A 22234-nucleotide genomic window follows, 5' to 3' on the forward strand; every position below is an offset into this window, starting at 1 on the left:
AGGTCAGCTATGCTGACAAAAGTTAGATACCATGGGTGCAATTTGCCTACTGATGTAGAAGTGCAAATCCCATTGGCTTACAATGGGACTTGTGCTCCTAACTCACCCAGGTTTCTGCAAAAAAAAATCCCACCCTACAAGTCAAATTTTCAGAATGGGCAGAAGCAGCCATCTGTGCACACAACACTTTGTAATTGTGCATACAAGCAAAGCCTTGTGTACACCCTGCAGGAGACTGCTTGAAACTATGGACTCCTACATTTTTATGACATTCCTCACCTCGTCTCCTCAACTGCGCCCCCATTTCATTGCTACCGATCACAAGTTGTAGTTAATCTAGTTCCACAATTTTAATGCCATAGTAAAGCAACTAAGGGTATGTCTACACTACCCGCCGGATTGGCTGGTAGTAATCGATCTATTGGGGATCGATTTTTTATCGCATCTAGTGCAGACGCGATAAAAATCGATCCCCGATCGCTGTGCCGTCAACTCCGGAAAGCCACCGCAGCGAGAGGTGGAAGCAGAGTCGACGGGGGAGCAGCAGCGCAGCAGTCAACTCGCCACTGTCCTCACGGCCAGGTAAATCGACCTAAGATACGCCAACTTCAGCTACGCATAGCTGAAGTTGCGTATCATAGGTCGACTCCCACCCGTAGTGTAGACCTAGCCTTAGGTTGGCTATTTTTAAAGTGCTCCATTATTAAAAATTCCAATTATATTCAGCCAAAAAGCTCCAGAGTACAAGCACATTAATTTGTCCCTACTCCAGGAAAGGTGTTCCATTTCTGCACATCATTACCTAGTGGATGTGAAAGCATCACACAGAACTAACACCAAGCATGCAAAACTCAGAACTAAAATGCAAGTCTAGCTCGCCTCTGACTCATCTCTACAAAAATTATGTAGAGAGTAAAATGATGCTTTACATTCCTTCAGCTACCAATACCATTCCATAGACTAAAATCAAGTTAAATGCCATTTGCTAATGCTATCCCATATGAATGAGCTGGAGTACATTAGATTGAGTCCTGAATTCATCATTCATGAGACACTAAAGTTAGCTCCAAGGCAAATGTGAATTCATCTTTTAATCCTTCAATTTCCACAGTATCCAGTCATCATCTCATTTAAATAAAAAGCCTCCAGTAAAATTATTATTACTATTATTTTAATACAGTCTCATAACGTTAACAACAAATGGAGAAGCCACCCTCGACTGGCACTGTTTGTTTAAACATGACCCAAAAGCCACACAGGAAGAGACATTAATAAATACTGAGAGCTTTAATCTTTCAGTTAGCCTGCAAGACAAAAACAAAACACTTAAAATGACAATAAGTTTTAAATCCAGCATAGCTCCAGCAAAGCTACTAGTTAAGCGTCCAGGAAAACAGGCTCTCTTCTCTCCATTCAGACTCCATTCCAGTCTGTCTTTCAAGAGGAGCCTTGAGTTCTAGATGTTGTTTATTTAGGTCATGATCCTGCAAGCTGCTCAGCGGGTCTCTGGACTGGCAGAGCAGCTTGTAGGATCAGTGTCTTAGTCCCTGCATCACAAGTTTCATTAGTTTAAGCTGAAAGTAAGAAGAGGACACAGCCGCTACCACTATCCTGACGCTAATTAACACATATAGGTCAAAAACATCTGACTATCACTATTGTGCTGGACAAGGTTCTAAATGTTCGTACTTATCACCACTTTACACTACGCAGGCTCAAAATTTCCCCTCGCATTTCAATTGGATGCACACTGTTCTTAACTTTCGACCCTGTACTGTTGGGTAGTAGTTCCATATGCTGTTAAATACATGGGGTGTTACATCCCAGAGGTGGCTGCATTTTGCCTGCGTTTGTTTAAAAAAGAAACATCCAACTTTCTTTGGGATCCTTGAAGATGAAACACTATACAAAGGCAAGGCATCAGTATAAACAAGTTCGCAATTTTTTTTTTCAGCTGATGAGCAAGATGCCAGATGTGCCTAAAGCAGCTTGTAGTCACTGGTGGAATTCAAATAAACAGTCTAATTACAATGACCTTATAGATTAAACTGGGTAACTGCGGACAGCAGCCTATTCCCAATAGTCATTATTGACCTACATTGTAGAGCATGCAAGCAATCCTAGTTGGCTTCCATGGACTTAGTATTTGCAAAGCACATGTACATTCACCAATGAAGAAGCACTTGGCAAAGGGAAAAGAAGAGCAATGATGCTGTATTTGTTTCATAGGGGAAAGGATCAGCTCTGCACTCTTCACATAACACAAGAGTCAGGGGTCACCCAATGAAATTATTTGCAGCAGGTTTAAAACAAACATAAGAAAGTACTTCTTCACACAGTGCAGTCAACCTGTGGAATTCATTGCCAGGGGACGTTGTGAAGGCCAAAACTATAACTGGATTCAAAAAAGAATTAGATAACTTCATGGAGGATAAGTCCATCAATGGCTATTAACCAAAAAGGTCAGGACGCAAAACCAAATTCTGGGTGCCAGATGCTGGGACTGGATGACAGGGGATGGATCACTTGATGATTGCCCTGTCTGTTCCTTCCTCTGAAGTGTCTGGCATTGGCCACTGTTGGAAGACAGGTACTAGACTAGATGGACCATTGGTCTGACCCGGTATGGTCATTCTTAAGTTCTTATCTTTCACAAATTCCAACAACTCTAACAAATAAAAATTCAAAATGTTTCCTTTGAAACAAAGGATGTCCTCCCCTTTGGTCTACTTACTGTGCAGGTAATCAGCCAGGTCACCACCATTGCAGTACTGGAAAGAGAAGGGAACAACAAAAGTTTAGTTAGCATTGGGCAGGGTGGCAAAATTTAAAGAATAGAGGAAGCAAAATTAAGTAAGATGGGAACTCCACAATGATGCTTATATCATGGGATCAGGAAAGGAACCTGGGAGTGACTACGAGTAAGTATTCAAAGCTCACTCAATTATGCTCCCCCGCTAGTAAGGAAACATCCAATGAGATCTCAGTTTGAAGAGAACATAAGAACGTATATATAAGGTTTGGTAGCTCTACAACTATAACACGTGGAGAAGTTGTTCTTTCCACGAAATTGCTCATTAGTGAATAGTAGGTGGTAACATATATTCCCCTTCAAGATAAAAAGTCTTCCCCATCAAGCCTGCGCTAAACAGGCATTCCAGCAATAGGGAGATTAAAAACAGCCTAGTGCTTGAGCTCTGCTGTGCTTGAAATTAGTGTGACGATGCACCCCATAAGCCTTCCTGGAAATATGCTTATGAATGTATATATGACATAACTGGAAAATGTTTTATGCTACATACGCCATGTAATATCTCTCTGCAAAGATTATGATCTACGGAATCTATTCATCCTATTTGTACGCACGTGTCATTGTTGTATTCAAAGTTATGAATACTGGCTCTGTACTTGCTTGATTTCTAAGTAGCCTAAGCAAAGCATTTGGTCAGCTTCTTGAGAAAGGAATGTGCATATTAGTGCCCAGTCAAGAAACACTTAAAGGACAACAAATCTCAGAAGGCTCCAATCCACATAAGAAGTCTACCTGAGGATGTAGCATGTAAACAATAGCTGCTTCCTGTAAAAACTGAGTCATGTCTGGACATGTGACTTGCCCACGTGACTCCAAAACTCCATCTTGGAGCTGGACTTTGAATAAGAGAGAGGAGGGGGTCTCCACGCCCAAGAGAAAGTCTACTTAGACCCCTGGGAGACCCCTCCATTTTGCCTCCATCCCGCAAAGATACCTGAAAGAAACTGGAACAAAGGACAGTAACTACTGGGGTGCGAGTGATTGCTGAAACCAGACGAGAAGGAGACTAGTCTGTAAAAGGAAGCTTATTGGAATTCCTCTGAGGTGAGGTTTTTATCTGTATTCAGTTTTCTTACTATATTAGACAGACTTGCGCATTCTATTTTATTTTGCTTGGTAATTCACTTTGTTCTGTCTGCTATTACTTGAACTACATAAATCCTACTTTCTGTTTTTAATAAAATCACTTTTTACTTATTAATCAACTCAGAGTATGTATTAATACCTGGGGGAGGGGGCGAACAGCTGTGCATACCTCTCTATCAGTGTTTTAGAGAGCAAACAATTTATGAGTTACCCTGTATAATTTTATACAGGGTAAAATGGATTTATTTCGGGTTTGGACCCCATTGGGAGTTGGGCATCTGAGTGTTAAAGATAGGTACACTTCTTAAGCTGCTTTCAGTTAAGTCTGCAGCTTTGGGACACGAGGTTCAGACCCTGGGTCTGTGTTGGAGCAGACTGGCATGTCTGGCTCAACAAGACAGGGTGCTGGAGTCCCAGGCCTGCAGGGAAAGTAGGGGCAGAAGTAGCCTTGGCACATCAGTTGGCAGCCCGAAGGGGGTTTCCATGATCCAACCCGTCACACTTAGCGCACTTCACACACCCCCTTCAGCCTCACGGACGTGCACCTGCAGATCGATAGCAAGAGGCACTCCAACTAGACCACGAAACAGGAGAAACCCTATCCAAATAAAAGGTCTGTCCACTTTGTCAGTGTATCAGAATAGCTCACCTCCATAACCAAGTAGACAGAGTTTGCCATTTCCTGGGGGAAAAGGAAAAAAACAAAAGAAGATTTAAGCATTTGAAGATCAGAAAAGTTAAAGCCATTGTGCACCTGAAGGAAAAAAGTAAGTTAGTAGTTTTGGGGGGTAAAACCTCATCTCTGCCTCATAATCCCCAAACCAGGGATGGGAAACTATCACATATCTTCCTTGCAATGGGTGTTATGAGGATTAATTCATGAAGATGACATGTGATAATGAAAACGCTATGTAAGTGCCAAGTACTTCACACAGATTTGAGCAAGTTATCCATTTCTGAGAGCACATCCCTTTAACAATGCAAGTCTCTTCTTCCAGCTTTGGTCCTGGTACTCCTTTAGGGCTCCCAGGGATTACCAGCAGCTATTTCCATACAAGGAGCACCTATATGAGGGAAGAGGAAGGGGTAAGGAAACGTGCACTTAGCTCAGAATTGGAGGTGCTGCTGAGACACAGAATTGGGATCTGCACTGCAAACCCCCCCAGCTCAGGTGTGTTTGAAGGAAAAGTCTCGGTTTTGCCAATTGTGGAGGTTGGAGGGCAGAACGCAAATGTTGATCTAAACTCCTATCAAGTTCAAAGTGTTCAAATCTTGGGCTTTTGGTTGGAGACAGTTCTAATTAAAATTTATCTTAAAGGAGTTCGTGGGGGGGGAGGGGGCGAGATAAAGGATTCCAGGAGCTACTAAAGAATCAGCCCCTGAACCAGTAGCTAAGATGCAGGTAAGATTCTGAGACACATTTCATTCTAAAAACAACATAAGAACATAAGAATGGCCATACTGGGTCAGACCAAAGGTCCATCCAGCCCAGTATCCTATCTACTGACAATGGCCAATGCCAGGTGCCCCAGGAGTGAACCTAACAGGTAATGATCAAGTCATCTCTCTCCTGCTGTCCATCATCACCCTCTGACAAACAGAAGCTAGGGACACCATTCCTTTCCCATCCTGGCTAACATGACTCAGTAATCAAGGACATACAGAAAACCAGCACTTCCCAGACTGCTGATGGCATTTGGCCTTTCCTTTGAGGCCTTACAATGTAAGCAAGGCACCAGGGAATCCTGGTTCACACAGATTGCAAGTTCAAATCGTAATCTTGCTTCAGCAGTGTAGCTTTTTTGCCTTATTTCTAAATAAACATGAACATAGAGCAATATTTAAAGACACCAACACATTAAAACGCTTGATGTCTGCATGTGGCTAAGGTTCTCTCCAAATGTGGAACTTTGTGAGAGCCAAGTGAGGCATCAAATCCCAAATGGACAGCTGTTCTTCTAAAGTTTGGTATGTGCACTGCCTTGGAATGCTCTCTCCCGCCTTAAAAATGCCATCTTCATCAGTCTCCTGTCTTGGCTTTGTACACTGCATACAAGTATGGGGCCCTCTGGAGCAGTGTTAAGACCGGAGAAGGCTGTTAAGAAGAATACCTTGAAGGGAGCAGCTATTTACACAGTAATTCAGTGCTAGCAGCTTCTCACTCCTAATTACACCTCTACCTCGATATAACACTGTCCTTGGGAGACAAAAAATCTTACCGCGTTATAGGTGAAACCATGTTATATTGAACTTGCTTTGATCCACTGGAGTGTGCAGCCCCGCCCCCCCCGGAGTACTGCTTTACCGCGTTATATCCGAATTCGTGTTATATCGGGTGGTGTTATATCGAGGTAGCGGTGTACATGGAATTACCATGAGCAGGTAGGCCAAAGGTGTTATCCTTACTACCCTCTGATGAATGGGTTATTCTCAACCTCCTTTCCCCAGCAAAAGCCAGACAGGCATTATGAAGGAAGTAACAGATTCAGAAGAACCATGATAATAGTAGGTACACTAGTATTTTCTATCAGAGTCGGGCAACCCAGACTGAACCAAAGACACATGCTTTTCCAAATTCCCGGAGGAGTTCAAATCCTGCTCAGGCCTCTATGGAACCAGCAATGTGGTCTTCAAAAATGGGACAATTATCAAGGTAGATGTGACATTCATTCTTTAACAATGGCCCTAGTTTTTCCTTGTCACTCCTGTGTCTCCTTTAACATATGATTATTGAGGTACTGCCTCTGGACCCCGATCAGAGCTCCATTGTGCTAGAAATTGTACAAACAACTAAAACACAGACTGTCCCTGCCCCTGAGAGCTCACAGTCTAGGTCTATGACAAGACACAGCACAGGGTGGGGACAGGACAAGCTAACTATGAGAGTAGCCAGTGGCATTCAGTTGCTAAAAACATGCCTATTTTAAGCTCTGGGCACCTGTACAAGAACACACCCACAAATGTTATTAATTTAAGGGTAACATTTTTCAGAAGTGCCTAATTTAGTGGCATCAGTCCCACTGACTTTCAATTAGCCTTAGCCACCAAAGTCACTTCCGAAAATTACCTTAAATAATCATCAGCCAGAGGCTCTTCTGCACCATCCCAGCCTCTGGGTCCCCATCTCTAATCTATTTACAGACTCCTTAAATGGATCTTGCTAGGTATCTCTTAAATCAAGCAGAGGAAGTATCTGTCCACATCCTAAAAGCCACTCTCAGCTCCAGTAAGACCGGGCACTGAAAACAATGACTTATCTACCTGGAAGTGCTTTGACATCTGGGGCAGAGTAAGGAACTAAGCCCCTCTACCTTGTCCCAGGCCAAAGCCTTAGCTACCAAATCATTCAGCATCTGCTATACTGTTCCCCTCTCTCTGCAGGGCTTCAGCTTCAAAAGGCATCAATCTTCACCCCCGGCCCCCTCAAAATTTGAGCTTTAAAAGCAGACTCAGCCCCTCCCCATTGCTCTTTTCATCCCTGCCTGCTCAAAGGACTCTGCAGTCTGTATCATAACAGCTCCTTTTGTCAAGGCCTCGCCCACCTCTTAGTAGTTCTGGTTCAGATGTGTAGTGGAAATGACATTTAGAGTTTCAAGGGCTGCAAGAAAGAGTTAAATATATTTTTGTTGACCTTTAACTACCTGGCATGCATAGAAGCCAAGAAACAGAAGCATGCAAAGTAAGTGGCCTTCCCCCAACAGTGCATTAAGAGGGGATGCAAATGATCAGCACCCTGGCAGTGTATGTTCCTACAGCCCCCCAAGTCCAAAGTGCTCCCCAGACCCAATGGCTGGCAGTTCACGGCTTTCACAACTGCTCCAGTTACCAGGCCAAGCTGAATTTTAAAAGGTCTCTTGTGTTCGGCCCATGAGCAATTTACTGTGATACTTTCAAGAGCGCCTTTGTTGCATTTCTGTGTAAGACAAGAACTGCACGAGACAGGGCTTGGATTCCAACCCATGCATTTAAAAGAAGCGCACTCTTCAACCCGACCTGCTTTCACACACTATTCATAACGGTCTGTGCTTCCAGCATTGACTGGGAGTCGGATGGTCTGGGGATTATTCCCAGTGTAATACAAGCTTCCTGAATAGCCAGAGAAGTCACTCAGCACCCAATTTTCAGAAATGCTGAACACCGTGTGTGAACACTCAGCAACAGTCAGGAACTTCAGCTGAAACTGTGAGAGACCAGAACATTTGAAAAAAAAAAAAAGAATCAAGGCCCTTTTAACCTCTTTGTGACTTAATCTCTCTGCCTGTAAAACAACGCTGCTTACTTAATGAGCGAGGGTGGTGGGAGGATAAATTCTTTACCAGTGTAGCACACCAAGATCCTCTGATGGAGTCATATTCTAGTTTATGCAAGTTAAGCACCATATATGCTTGCAAAACCCTCTTACAATTGATCACAGACAGGAGCTAGTATGGATGGGACAGATCCATTAGGTTATTGTACAGTTTCGTCTTCTACCTTTGTAATTTGTTTTCAAGTCAGTGGAAATGTAACAGAAAGGGATTTGGTTCGGTAGTTGGTGTGCATACATGACACTTAAATACAGCTCAGATGCTATATAAGTGCCTGGATAGATAGGAGAAAGACTCCAATCAACTTGCCTAGCAACAGAGTGTGACCTTTATGCTTCAGGTTTTACCATTTCAGCCTAGGAGGCAGAAGCAGCAAAGAAATACCTGAAAGTCACTCGTCAGACAGCAAGCTTCTAGCTGCTCTAATTAAGAGATACAGTGTCCCTCCTCCAGCGAAAGCATTGTCAGTGTGTTTCCAACCTCGTTAGGAAGCAGTATGACACGTCTGCTGTAGATCAGGTTTGATGCAAAATTCCTGCCAAGATTGTGCGCAATCATTCATTATTTCTGATGGAAAGTTGAATTGTCTCCCCTCGTTCCCATTTTTTAAAAAGCTACAGATTCATAATCCAAAATGTGCTGTGTGTATGTCACTCTTCCACTTATGATGCAAACATTTTGTGTGAGCATAGCTCCCAGCTCCTCTGCAGCAGGGCTGTGTCTGGGGTCAGGGAATAAACTGAATGGGGCTTCGGGCAGAGTGGCATTTGAAATTTAGTTATCTAGAGGGGGTTTGCAAGTAGATACTGGGAGGCCTTCCTTACTTTTAGCCACCTTAGACAGCATTATTTACGTCAGGCAGATGTGGGGTATCATGCCGAAGATCCCCATTGCCAAACTACAGTCATACAGTCTGCTTGGGGAAAACTCACTGGGATTGTAGTAGATGGATAGTTTGACTCTTAATATTCTCTCCTCTAAAACTCATTTACAAACTCCCTTCGACGTTCAGAACAAAAACCAGTTTCCTTTCACTTGTCATCCCTCCAGTGCAGGTTGGTTTTGTTCATTAAGAAACAAAAGAAGGAAAAATATGGCAGGCCAGACTTCGGGCCTACCAACCGCTATGGGCCCTTTGAGGCAAATTGAAGTGCCCAGAACATTCACTTGCATGTTAATCCCGAGAATATTATTCCAGGTCATTATTCCATTGCAGAGCTAGTGTAAAAAAGCCACTGAGGGTGCTCTGCTTACGGCCTCTTGCTCACGTTTGCCAGTTTCTGTAGCAGCAGCTAATTTTGCCACTAGTTGAGGAAAAAAAATACATGGAGACAGCACCTTCGCTTCTGCCCTCTTCTCAGGCAACAGCAGCTCACTGACTGTAATCCACTTCCACGCCATATGCGTACAGGTGTCGTGTCAGAAGGATACCGCCAAAGGCGTTCAGCAGGACTATGAATCACCCTGGATTGTGGCCCAATTTGTAGTTCTGCCATTAGAGACTCTAGCAGTGAAGTTTCTCTTTAATTGGTGTTAAAAATAAGGAAAGGGGAGGGAAATAGTTACTGACAGACCATCTACTGTCTGCAAACCAACACACATGCACTGGGAGAGACAAACCAATAGTTAAGGAAATAGGATTTTAATTAAGCAGTGCAGCAGAAGTTGCTGTAGACCAGCACTGTGCTGGAATCCTTAAAGTAATGTGGTACAGTTATGGAAACTATCAAGGATGGTTCAATTTGTTACAACATCTAAGGCCTAACAATATCATGACCCTTTAAATTCCCCTTCCAGACAGATTGGAAGGAGGCATATCAGAAGTGAAGTAGACGTATCAAAATTAGTTTTTCCTGACCTAGTTTGTAATCCTCATACCACTACTTTAAAAAAAAAAAAAAAAAAAAAACAACTATCAAGGATGTTTGCTCTCATAATGCCATCATTCTCCTGCCTCTATCCTGGTGCCTGCCTACAGCCAAATTTAACACAATGGTTAGGAGACAAAAGGTAGAGGTGTCTTTTTTCTTACAACTATGACAACCCCATTCAATAATGTACTATTTCCACTGGTCTGTATGGGACTGGTGATAACAGGAGACAAGAAAAAATATACGGCCCACCTTTCCTTTCATAGAAAGACCTTAGTAAGTTTGAACAGAGTAGAAAAGAAATACAAAGCAGCAGCATGGACAAGGAAGTTCACACGCTCAGTGCCTTTGTGTAAATGCCTTTTGAATCCTGTATTAAAAAACTTTGTCATCAGGAATTTAAAACATTTGACAGCTACAAAGTCCAGATCTTGAAAGTCACCAGGGATTGCTGTATGGGGCCTATTGTTAAAACTTCCTCTTTCTCAGACACAAACTAGAAGTCAAAGGAGAGAAAAATCTGCCATTAATGGGTCTCAGCACTGACTTGAACAGACTACTGTGGGGAAATGAGGGGGTAGGTCAGACTGATGCCAAGCATATCCTTAGTCTCCCCTCAGAGATGCCCAGCATGATGGCCACCATCTTGGTTGACACAGCAGGGACTGAACACAGGGCCTCCAGAGCTAATAGCAGGAGATGCTACAGTTTGAGCTAGACAGCCAAGACATCCCTTCTGGTGGCTGGAGCCTTAACAGACTTGCATCCTCTGCGCATCAGGCACAGAGCGGGGACCAGTAACACACACTCACCAGTGGCCCATCGTGAGGATGGTTTGACAATGTGGACAACAGTCAATTCAGGTGTGCACAGACTCTAAAATCATTCCATGGAGACCACCAAAACAGTAACAGCTTACAGAACTCTACACCAGTCTGGCAGTGACCAAATCTCACAACCGACCCCAATATGCAAAATTCACACATGAATGTTGTCACTAAATGTGGACTACAAAGACCTTCACGTTCAAAACAACCTTATGACATGATTCCAGTGTAAACTCCTTTCACACTGCAAAACAACAACGCCTCTAGGCGAGACATTTATGTAGGCTGGTGGAGATGACCTAGAATACTTCAGCTTCCAGAGCTGTCAATCAAGTACCTCACAAAAGCATTCGGCACCTGATCCAACTTCCACTGAACTCAATGAGTGCCTTTCCATTGACTTCAATGGGCTTGGATCAGGACCTATATTTACAGAGATAGTCTATTCAGGATGGAGTCAGTAACAAATGGAGACACAACCTATCCTGGAAATTACCCGAACCACCCACCTCTGCCTAGAAAAGATCACACAGGCAGAACAGCTACCATTACTGTACATAACCAAACGTTTGACAAAGCAGTTCCCATAGACGAGAATTGATGAATGACAAAGCACAGTCCACATCAAAAACCGTCTAGCTAATAAAACAGTCACTGAGAGGTTGTCACTTTATTGGCCATGAAGTATAGTTTCTGGAAACTTTTCCTATTGATACAGTCTCTTTTACAGGACAAATACAGTTCCACAGTCAGCCCAGAGCACTGAAAGTAGCCTTGCTAACAGGAATACTTCTACTCATGTGTGGAAAGGAATCTTATGGAGATGGATCGTGCAGCCAACACCCCATCAGCTCCAACAGACAAACCCAGATACAAAGGACCTCCTGGCTTGGGAGCTTTTCCTCTCACTGCGAAGGCTCCTGCCTCTTACAACAGATGCAGAATGTGCTGCTTGCCCTGGCCTCCCAAACTATCTGGAGACAGCTGCTGAGTAAAGATAGCCAGGGATATATAGGCCATCTATTATGAATGAGATTCACATGAGGGCCCACTGATTGCACCAACAAAAGGAGAAGCCTACAATATAGTTCAGAGCCCAGCCTGAGGGTTACTAAATGGGTGTGGGGAAAGATAACCTTCGATACAAGCTGAATTTCAAAACAAAAAACCACCACCTAACATTACCACCACCCCTCCCCCCCAGCTCTCTGCAGGGACCCTGTGGATGGGCCCTGCACCACACCGCACCTTTTTCTTTTGTTGGTGTAATCAGTGGACCCTGGTGCCGTGGCTGCCTCTGGAACACAGTAAGTATGTGGGTAAACACCCATGGCTGGCCTGTGTCAGGCTGCGGAAGTGCCGTGTAGATGCAAGGGGGGCATGGTCACAGAGCTCAGGCTCCAGCCCGAGCGTCTACACTGAAATATTACAGCCCCGCGGCCCCACGAGCTCAAGTCACCTGATATGGGCCAGAAGCAGGGGTGTAACTGTAGCATAGACAAACCCATAGTGTTTTCATCTTTCTCCTTCCACTCAGCAGCTGGTTCAGTGTCAGGAAGATTGTGGGAGCGAATCTAAATCATCTGTAGATAGAGAAAGGAACCCTCACTTAGCAGGTCCTGTCTCCTGGCTGCCTGAAAAGCCTGCAGCTAGTATGTAGGTCCCTGTTACCAGCTGGATTGATTTGGGTAATGGAACCTGGCAGCTGCACCTGCTACATCCTTAGACAGGAGGGAATGTCTCTAAATGGTTAAACCTCGCTCCTCCCACCCTCTGAGCTGGGACTGAATAGACTACCCTCTAGAAAGAGGAGGGAAGGCTGGTGTTGTTGCTCTATCTTGATGCAAGCATTTGGACTGAAGCAAGATAAGAGAATAGCCACATTGATCTGAATAGCAGGAGCACTTATCAATAACCATCTTTCTCTAAGTAGCTGTAAAATAAACACAGCTGGAGAACATTCACAGGACTTTTGGTCTAACATGCAGCAACACCATGGAGAGTGACCATGCTACCCCGTTGGTCCACATGGCTCCCACCCGCACCTTGCTCCTACCATGCACCTCCTTCATTTCCCTGACAGTAAAGAATTGAGGAATATTTTTAGACAAGCTATTGGGAAGGCAAACATTCATTTAGATGCAAAACAAACAAACGTGGGGGGGAGGGGAGACACAAAGCGGAGAAATCAGTAAGTTAATATTAACTGGTTTACAAGAATGCAACATTCTCTCTGCACAGATAGATATATGGTAACATGACAGTGCCACTGCAACCACACACAGCTTTAAAGACATATCAACAGCAGGCAAGTTTCAGGAAGGACCTTTGTGACCCAGGCTCTGCAGCTGGAGTGGACCAGCAATGCACCACCAAGCATGCAGCAGGCAGTAAGGCTGCCACCTGCTTCTTGCAGAAGTCCTACACTGGGAGGAGGAGACATACTCATATCACCTCATATACTCCAGGAAGCAAAAGAGCTTATGTGGGGGGTGGAAAGCAGAGAGCAGCTGGAAGTCACATAACAGACTCCACTCGCCATCCTGGAGGGCATTTTTCAGTGTTTTGGTGGATCCAGGCCCAGCATACTCCAAATTCAGCCCTAATTAAGACTCACGCTAGCCAACTAGAAAAGCCTTCTCTTGACCAAGGTACAAGAGTTCGGATCCAAACTTCAGGGATATCCAGATCCAGAGCTTTGGTTTGCAAAAGAATCAGGGCATTACACCAAATACCTCAGTGCCAGATCTTATTGGGTTGTGAGAGTCCTGCAACCACCTGCACAGAGGAGTTGTGCTTCCGTAACCCACACACCTTCTGGGTGGGGTGTTCTGTCCCGTCGAGTGGCACCAAGACCACTTAGAGAGAGTTAAAATGAGTCTGCTCTACAGCCTTAGGTAAGAGCCGGTTGGCTTTTAGCTCAGGCGGTAGAGGCTCATGCACTAAGCTCCAGAGGTCCCAGGTTCGATCCCACCCACCGACAACTGGGATCTGTCAGCATTACACTTCCATGCTGACTCTCGGCCACACTCTGCCCGCACATTCCCATCTCCCTCAGTGACAGCTGGACCCAGAACACTTCTTGGCGGAAGGAAGGTCCTGACGCACGGAGGTGATTAGAAAAAGGAACAGTGCCACCTCCACTTGCCCCTGCAGATCTCAGGGAACCCAAGTAGATGGGCTTCTGTGGGATCAGCAGGAGTATAAAGCAGTGGTGTCCCTTCCACACACCATGTACCCTCTCCTTGCAAAACCAATGGGACAACGTTACCCAAAGTCAATAGGAAAAACAATTCTCAAGTTTCTAAGTGGATTTCATGAAAAGAAGGAAAGTGCTCCACATAGGCAGCTGTCCTCAGTGTCTGGTTGCATGTTGGTTGAAAACCCCTCAAGATAAATAGCGTAATGTCATTTAATTATTATTCACAAGACGACATAATAACCAGCTTAGCCAAATGAAAGCAACACCATTCTGCTTTCCTGGTGGCCCCCAATCAGATGAAACCTCAGTTCACCTGAAGGAGACCATCCATCATCTTCTGACCAACACAAGTCTTCCAAAATGTAGCCATCCCTTCAAACAAGAGTCTCGACTTCTCCAGGCGCTAGTAGCCTGTCAGGATATATCTACCCTGCAATGTAAGCCCAGGGTTAGTAGAACTTGAGTTAGCAGACCCAGGATTTGTTAACATAGGGCTTCAGTGTCTACACTCTTGTAACCCCAGTTTAGGAATTGTTGAACCCTGGATCCCAACCAGGGACTCCAGCATCTATACTGCACCATGCAGACCTGAGTCCAACCACCCACAAGCACTCCCCCAATATGTGGCCACTCTAGTCCTTTGTTGGCAGTGCAGTGTGGGAAAACTTGACTGTCCACCAAACTTGATCGTCCAGAGGACAAAGAAAATTGGCACGTGTGATACTTTCAATGGAGTCCCACAGCACAAGTCCAGTGGTGCTGTGTCTATACTGCAAAGCAATAGGGCTTGAACCCTGGGTCCCGGCTGGACTCAGGCTCAGACCCTCTTCCTCCAGAGTGTCTGGGGTCTGAGCTGTGGGTTAGCACAATTTGTGTTTAGATGGAAGGGTGGTTAGGCCTGAGCCTGAGTTTGAACCCTAGGCTCACATTGCACTGTAGACCTTGAACAGACACTCAATCCCTGGTCTGACAGAAGTTTTAAGCAGCACTTCTAACAAATTCCTGAGATTTCAAGCCCTGGGTAAACCTTGTTCAGTGACTGAAGACTTCATGTCAGCCCCAAACATTAAAACAAGACTCTCCCTCAGAACATGCCTTGGCCTTTATGGAACAAGCGCCTAAAGCAGGGGTCCCCAACGCGGTGCCCGCGCGCGCCCGCGGGAGCCATGGTGCCCGCCGGGGCATCTAAGCACGCCTGCATACTGGCCGGCGAACAAGCATCCGCCAAAATGCCGCCAACAAGTGCGTCATCCAGAGGCGTCGCCACCGAAATACCGCTGATTTTCAGCGGTATTTTGGCAGTGATGCCTCTGGATGATGCAGCTTGTCGGTAGCATTTCAGCGGCGACGCCTGTTGACATTGCCGCTTGTCAGCAGAATTTCGACGGATGCCCGTCCACCGCCACCGTCCTCCGTGGCTCATTGTCTGGTGCCTGCCAGACGAAAAAGGTTGGGAACTACTGGCCTAAAGCAACCACCGGAAGCTGCATCGGAGACACTTCTATGGCCACGTCCACACTACAGAGTAAAATCGAAATTAATAAAATCGATTTTATAAAATAGGTTTTATAAAATCGATTTTACGCATCCACACTAGGGCACATTACTTCGGTGGTGTGCGTCCATGGTCCCAGGCTACCATCGATTTCCGGAGCGGTGCACTCTGGGTAGCTCAGTAAAAGAATGGGACCAATAACTTCGATTTCCGTCCACACTAACCCTAAATCGATATAGTAATATCGATTTTAGGGTTACTCCTCTGGTTGAGCAGGATTACAGAAATCGATTTTAAGACCCCTTAAAATCTATTTTAAGTGCCTTGTAGTGTGGACGGGTACAGCGTTAAATCGATTTAACGCTGTTTAAATCGATTTAACGCTGTAGTGTGGACCAGGCCTATGACACAAACCACAGGAACAAAAAAAAACAAAACAGCGTAACGTGTCGCAGCAAGAACCCACAGAAGAAGTGGCAAACTTTGACAGGATGCCATAGTCCTGCCGAGATGCAGATGATATTAAGCTACCGCTTACAGGAGAAAGCATGTGTCAGAGCGTGTTCAAGACTCCCACTTCCTGGGACAGTGGCTTCTTACAGGAGCTACGTTTCTTCATCTCAGGGGCTTACTGAGATGCCACTTGTACCAGCTGGTGCCCTCAGCTGGCCAGTTATTACAGTAGCAGTAATGTCCGAGAGCATGTGGTATAATCGTTAAAGCAGCTGTGAAAGGGCAGGAAGTTTGTCTAAGGAAAAAGTAGCAGCACCCTGAACCAGCTGGGACTTTCCAGCGCTCTGATATTAGGGTGGGAAAGGGAGTTGTCTGTTTGCTAATAAAAACAGATGTTTCTTAATATGGTGCATTCAATATTTGTACAAAGAAATCTCTCCCGTTCAAACCAAGTAATGTGTAGATTGAAATCCCTGCGTTAGAGCAAAATTTTCAAAACAGTGATCCTAAAAACCAGAAAATCTAATTTGCTTTTCTCTATTTATTCTGTATTTCCTTTCTGGATATCACTCAGGTTACAGAGCTCAAGCCCACTCCTCTCCACCTGGAGCAGTGATTCACGCTGGGGCAACGTGTGTAAAATGCTACCAAGTCAGACTGGTGCTATTTGGCACTGGCGTAAGTGCCTACGCAAGGCACAGGGCACTGCGTAATCAGGTGGTGAGACTACACTGGTCAGTTTCTCCTTCTGATTCTGCTGCACTAACACAATACTGAATCCTTTCCATTGCAAATATCCTGGAGGTATATTTAAATCCAAACAAAGAGTTGTTTTCCTCGAAGGTCTGGTTATAGATCTCATAAGCATAGTTCTGTTAATAGGCCCTGTAAAAAATTTTTCTGTCTTATATGGCAAATCCTAAACACTGGGCCTAAACTAATTTAATCTAATCTATCAGACATTTGGGGGAGATTTTCAAAGGCACTACTGGGAGTAATTTGCCCAACTCCGACTGGACTGTCAATGAGAGTTGGTTGACTAACTGGCCTTTGTAAATTTCCCTTTTTATGTCTATTTACTACATAGTTTTCAAATGTCTGTTTCTGGAAATCAAACATACTTCATGTCATTGTGAAATACTGATTATAACAAAGAAACAAGATTCTCCCTTAGAACAAGTCTGGGCCTTTGTATATGAGAAAACTGACAGTCAGAAGCCAGAGAGAAGCAGAGCCTGAAACGTCCAGCAGTTTAACAGCAAAAAATGGGAGAGAAGAAATAACTCGTCTCATTGTTCCTTTGCTGGCTGCTGCTGCATTACAAGATACATCACACGCTGACTAGATTTTCACAGGAAAACACATTCGGACCAGCCTGAAAAAGCCTCCAGGCAGTACGATTCCCCACTTGTTGGCGACGTGCACATTAAGAAGGGATTAGAGACTCTATTGGTTACATAACTACAAATTGGCGCTACATCTTTTTGCCTCTGTGTACATGCTACTTCACCTCTCAATATCTGCCGTGTGATTTCTCATCCCACCAGCAGCCCCCACTCACCATCATCTGGGAACACAAAGATGGACTGGAACGGGCTGGAAGGCTTTCCTTTGTTGTAGATGTAAGACACTTTGCTTAATAAGATCTATAATGGCTTTAAATTCAGCATCTTTCATTCCCTACAAGTGATGCTTAATGTCTAGTTGATTACTAAGATGCTAGCTCAGGTGACTTAATTCCTCCTGTTGTCCTGATGCTAATTTCTTTACTGGCTACAAGGCAGCTAGATGCTCAAACTGTCCAGACATGACATTTCAAGCATGACTGGCCTAGAGGATAATACATAGACTGGAATTCAGGAGACCTAGGTTCTTTTTCCAGCTCTGCCACTAGTCTGCTGGATGATTATGAGCACTCTGTGACTCAGTTTCTCCCATCTGTAAAATAAAGATAATGTTTGTGATCTGCTTGATTAATGTGTGAGCTGGACACTTGATCCACTGGCCAAATCTTCTCAGAAGACCCAAACAAAAATAAATGAGACACAAAAATCTCTCTCTATCCAGCCTTTTTATAGGGTCCCACTTCTCCCTTGAGGGCTGTCCATCTTACCTTTCTCCAGGGAGTTACAAGCACTTTGCTCTCCATAGACCACAGCTTCCTTTTCCAACCCCTTCCTCTTGGGTGCAAAGTGTCACCACAGATGAGCTGGTGGGGTAGGAGGGTCTTCACTCCCCTCTTGTCTCCATCTCTGGGACTCTAATACCATATAGGCTACTGGCTGCCCTTCAAACTCCAAATCTCCCTGCTCTTCCCATTCAGACTAAATGTTTTTACAGTTCATTCACAAATATTTCATAGTGCAGGTTGTCATAATGGAAATGCTGACACAGCTTAAACACCAGCAGAACGAACAGCACCTCAACAGTAACTGGAGCTTCACTGTCCAGTTCAAAACACAACCACACTCCAGTTTCCAATTACTCTTTGGAGACATCCCTTAATCTCTCTCGTTACAAGCTGAGCAATGCTGCCTTTTCTAGAAGGATGCTACAGAGACTATTAACTCTCCCTGTCACCAGCTCGTGAGAGACATAGCGTCATGGGAGGAAAACACAGGTAGAAGGCCCAGTCACCGGACTATAAGAACATGGTGAATAAAATATAGTGATCATAATTTCAAAATTGCAACAAGGCCACTCCATCTAAAAGAATATCACCTCACTATTCAGAGGGTTATAATGAGTGGAAACATTTGCCAGAGGTTTCCTTGGCCTTTAGAAGAGTGTGGACACCTAGGAGACCTTTTATTTATTTATTTGTTTTTGTTGGTTCCACGAGATTATAAAAAACAAACAAACAGTTACCTATGCACCAGTTAAACCCCTCTGAATACAGAAAAGATGATTCCCTAGACTCTCAGACCTTCCTCCACAAGATTATGGAATCTTCACCAGGTTTTCACAATTAAGCCCGACCAAATCTTCAGTCAACAGGGTCAGGGTCACCCGGGGGGGGAAGGGGGAGGCGGAAGTGGGGCAATTTGCCAGGCCCCATAGGGGCCCTGTGAGAATATAGTATTCTATAGTATTTCAACATTTTTTTATGGAAGGAGCCCCCGAAATTGCTTTGCCCCAGGCCCCCTGAATCCTCTGGGTGGCCCTGAACAGGGTATTGACAGTTAGTCAATAAGGTGCCACAGGACTCTTTGTTGCTTCAGTCAACAGGGTATTTCCTGCATGCAGAAGGACAGGGTGGCCATGCATAGCAGGGATTCCCATCCACAACTGAGGCACAGAGAAGATTGTTTGGCCATCCAGATATGCCTGCATGAGACGCCCAACTCACAAGGCGATATGCCAACTTCACTTCGGAACAGAATAAGAGAAGGGTTTAGATGGGCCTGAATGACCTCAGAAGTGCCACCTCTCAGGCAAAGCATATTTTTTTAGTGAGTTCAAATGGCATACTGGAGTCCTGTGTCCTGAGACACAAATGTCAAAAAGTAATTCTTCAAGAGCAAAAAACCCAATGTTAGCTGGCATCTGAGACTGCCAGGCACAGCGGTGGCTTTTTGGCTGGTGATACAGGACTTGGCCAACACCATAAAGGACACCAGAGCAATGCAGCAGGTCCCTGCTGTGCATGAGGATAAGCCCAAGGACAACAAGGTCACACAAAACCATTTTCAAGTTAAAAGGATTGAGCCTACAAGGTGGGGGGGGCAGGAAATCACACACAAGGTGCGAGCAAACCACCAAAGCTGCACACTTGGCCAATCTCCTTCTGGCAAAGGACACCATTCAGGCACCCAACTAATTTTAGCCTTTGATCCCACTGACTGTGAGGCACTGCTGCCTGACAAGCAGGCTCCAGAAGAAGAGAATGATGTCATTCTTTGCTGGCTTTGTGCCTTTCCGAGTTTGGCACTGGATATCTGATCATCTAGCCCAATGGCCTTCTCTCATGCAGCCTTTCATCCGGTTGCCCCATGATCTGTTCAGTGTGCATGAGTCCCGCAAGGAAGTTTGGTCCTGCAGGGCCATCAGTATGGCTGATGCCACTCAGCTCTGTCTCCTTTTCATTCGATCCAAGTGGTGGAATTTCCTTGCTTTTCCAGCATAAGCTTTCGTGGGTGAACACCCACTTTGTCAGACGCATGTAATGGAAATTTCCAGAGGCAGGTATAAGTATGCAGGCGAGAATCAGTCTGGAGATAACGAGGTTAGTTCAATCAGAGAGGGTGAGGCCCTCTTCTAGCAGTTGAGATGTGAATGGTTCTGACGAAGTGGGTATTCACCCACGAAAGCTTATGCTCCAATACCTCCATTAGTCTATAAGGTGCCACAGGACTCTGTGTTGCTTTTTACAGATCCAGACTAACACGGCTACCCTCCGATACTTGCTTTTTCAGAAACCAATGAGAGGTGCAATCTTTCGGCCAAGCCTTTGCGGTAGTGTGGGGAACTAAGGCAGGGTCTCTTTTCCAATTCCTAGTTAGTGGGCGATGTTTGTGAAACGCTGACAGACCCTGGTTGTCGGCAGGCGGGATCGAACCTGGGACCTCTGCAGCTTAGTGTATGAGCCTCTGCCACACGCGCTAAAAGCCAACTGGCTGTTAGCTAAGACTGTAGAACAAACTCATTAATCTCTCTCTCTCTCTCTGAGTGGTCTTGGTGCCACTAGACAGGACAGAACACCACACTCCGGAGGTGTGTGGGTTACATTTGCTTTCCCTGTGTTGTGCCTGATGCTGCAGTGATGGACACACCAAATTACTGAAAATATTAATAACTCCCTTACTTAAGTAGGTCCCCTGTGGGAGTAACAGCATGATTAGGTGTATGTCCCAAATGCGATTAGTAATCGCATCTACATAGCAAACTCTTCTCTTCGCAAAGGACAAGATCATCTGAAGAAGTAGGGGTTTTTTACCTATGAAAGCTTATGCCCAAATAAATCCGTTAGTTTCTAAGGTGCCACCGGACTCCTCGTTGTTTTTGTGGATACAGACTAACACGGCTACTCCCTGATATTTAACAAGATCATTAGCGTCTACGCAGACCAGACGGGTATAGGACATTGGGGTAGATGTTAGGGCAACTTTGCAGTGTATTACCGGCACAAGCTGCCCTGAAGCCAGCAGAGCTGCTCACAGGGAAATCACCCCAGCACAGGGAAACCTTCAGGTGGCACAACACCTATATCACCACCGCTCCGAGCAGCTGGCACAGGGGACAAAGCACAACCCACGCTTTCCTGTGTCCTAGTGACCCCAGGCACCACCAACAGCCTGCAGGCTCTTTAAACTAGTGCTGGCAGGAAGCAGCCCAGGACAGAGCACTCCCAAGATCAGGCAGACTCAGAGGTACGGTAACCATTCCCATTCCTCTCAACTGCTCCTTCACCACAGCTGAATATTCATCCCCCTCAATTTCTAAGGCTATGGCTACACTGGCGCTTTATAGCTCTGCAACTTTCTCGCTCAGAGGGGGAGAAAAAAACACCCCCCTGGGCGCTGCAAGATACAGCGCTGTAAAGCGCCAGTGTAAACAGTGCCCCAGCGCTGGGAGCTGTGCTCCCAGCACTGTAAACTAATCCCCTCGGGGAGGTGGAGTACCTGCAGGGCTGGGAGAGCTCTCTCCCAGCATTGGTGTGGCGATTACACTCACACTTCAAAGCGCTGCTGCGGGAGCGCTTTAAATTTTTGAATGTAGCCACGGCCAAAGGTCTCATCACACAGGTTTCCCCATCCAGCAAGTTACATGGATTTCAATTTATTAGCCTCAAACAGAGGAAGTTGAGTTGATCCACACATGGGTGCCGAACCCCTGGTTCTAAGGAGCCTAGTTATCGCCAATCCTGATTCTTATGTCGCTAAGCCATCATTATCTCCAAATCCTTGTCTCTTTAGACTGCCCTTCCCTCCAGCCCTGAGGAGTGACACCCCATTCTGCTCTCTTTAAAAAGAGCCTGAAGACCTCTATTTCCTATCTGATGAGGCTTTTAGGATACATCAGCAGATTGGCAGCATATACTATAAACCAGAGGCACCTCTGTTTGAACTCCATTGGACAAAGGTAAAGGGGTAGCAGCACAAAAGGTCTATCCATGGCTTAAGCACAGAGACACAAGAGAAGTTTTCTGAAAGCAGCTGGAGCCAGGAAATGGTGGTCAATA

General features: G+C 45.2%; 1 protein-coding gene across 7 annotated transcripts in view; it reads right to left on the minus strand.

The window, feature by feature from the left end:
• ULK1 (unc-51 like autophagy activating kinase 1) overlaps positions 1-22234 on the minus strand; it is a 104040-nt gene that overhangs the window by 76542 nt on the left and 5264 nt on the right. For all 7 annotated transcript variants that reach the window (XM_050923479.1, XM_050923478.1, XM_050923476.1 and 4 more), the window contains exons 4-5: positions 4548-4580; positions 2735-2771 (exon numbers count right to left, since the gene is read on the minus strand). In XM_050923479.1, the coding sequence (XP_050779436.1) occupies positions 2735-2771; positions 4548-4580 (70 nt within the window). The remainder of the gene's footprint in view (positions 1-2734; positions 2772-4547; positions 4581-22234) is intronic.

Source organism: Gopherus flavomarginatus, chromosome 15, assembly GCF_025201925.1.
Source record: "Gopherus flavomarginatus isolate rGopFla2 chromosome 15, rGopFla2.mat.asm, whole genome shotgun sequence".
In the NCBI taxonomy this organism is placed as follows: Eukaryota; Metazoa; Chordata; order Testudines; family Testudinidae; genus Gopherus; species Gopherus flavomarginatus.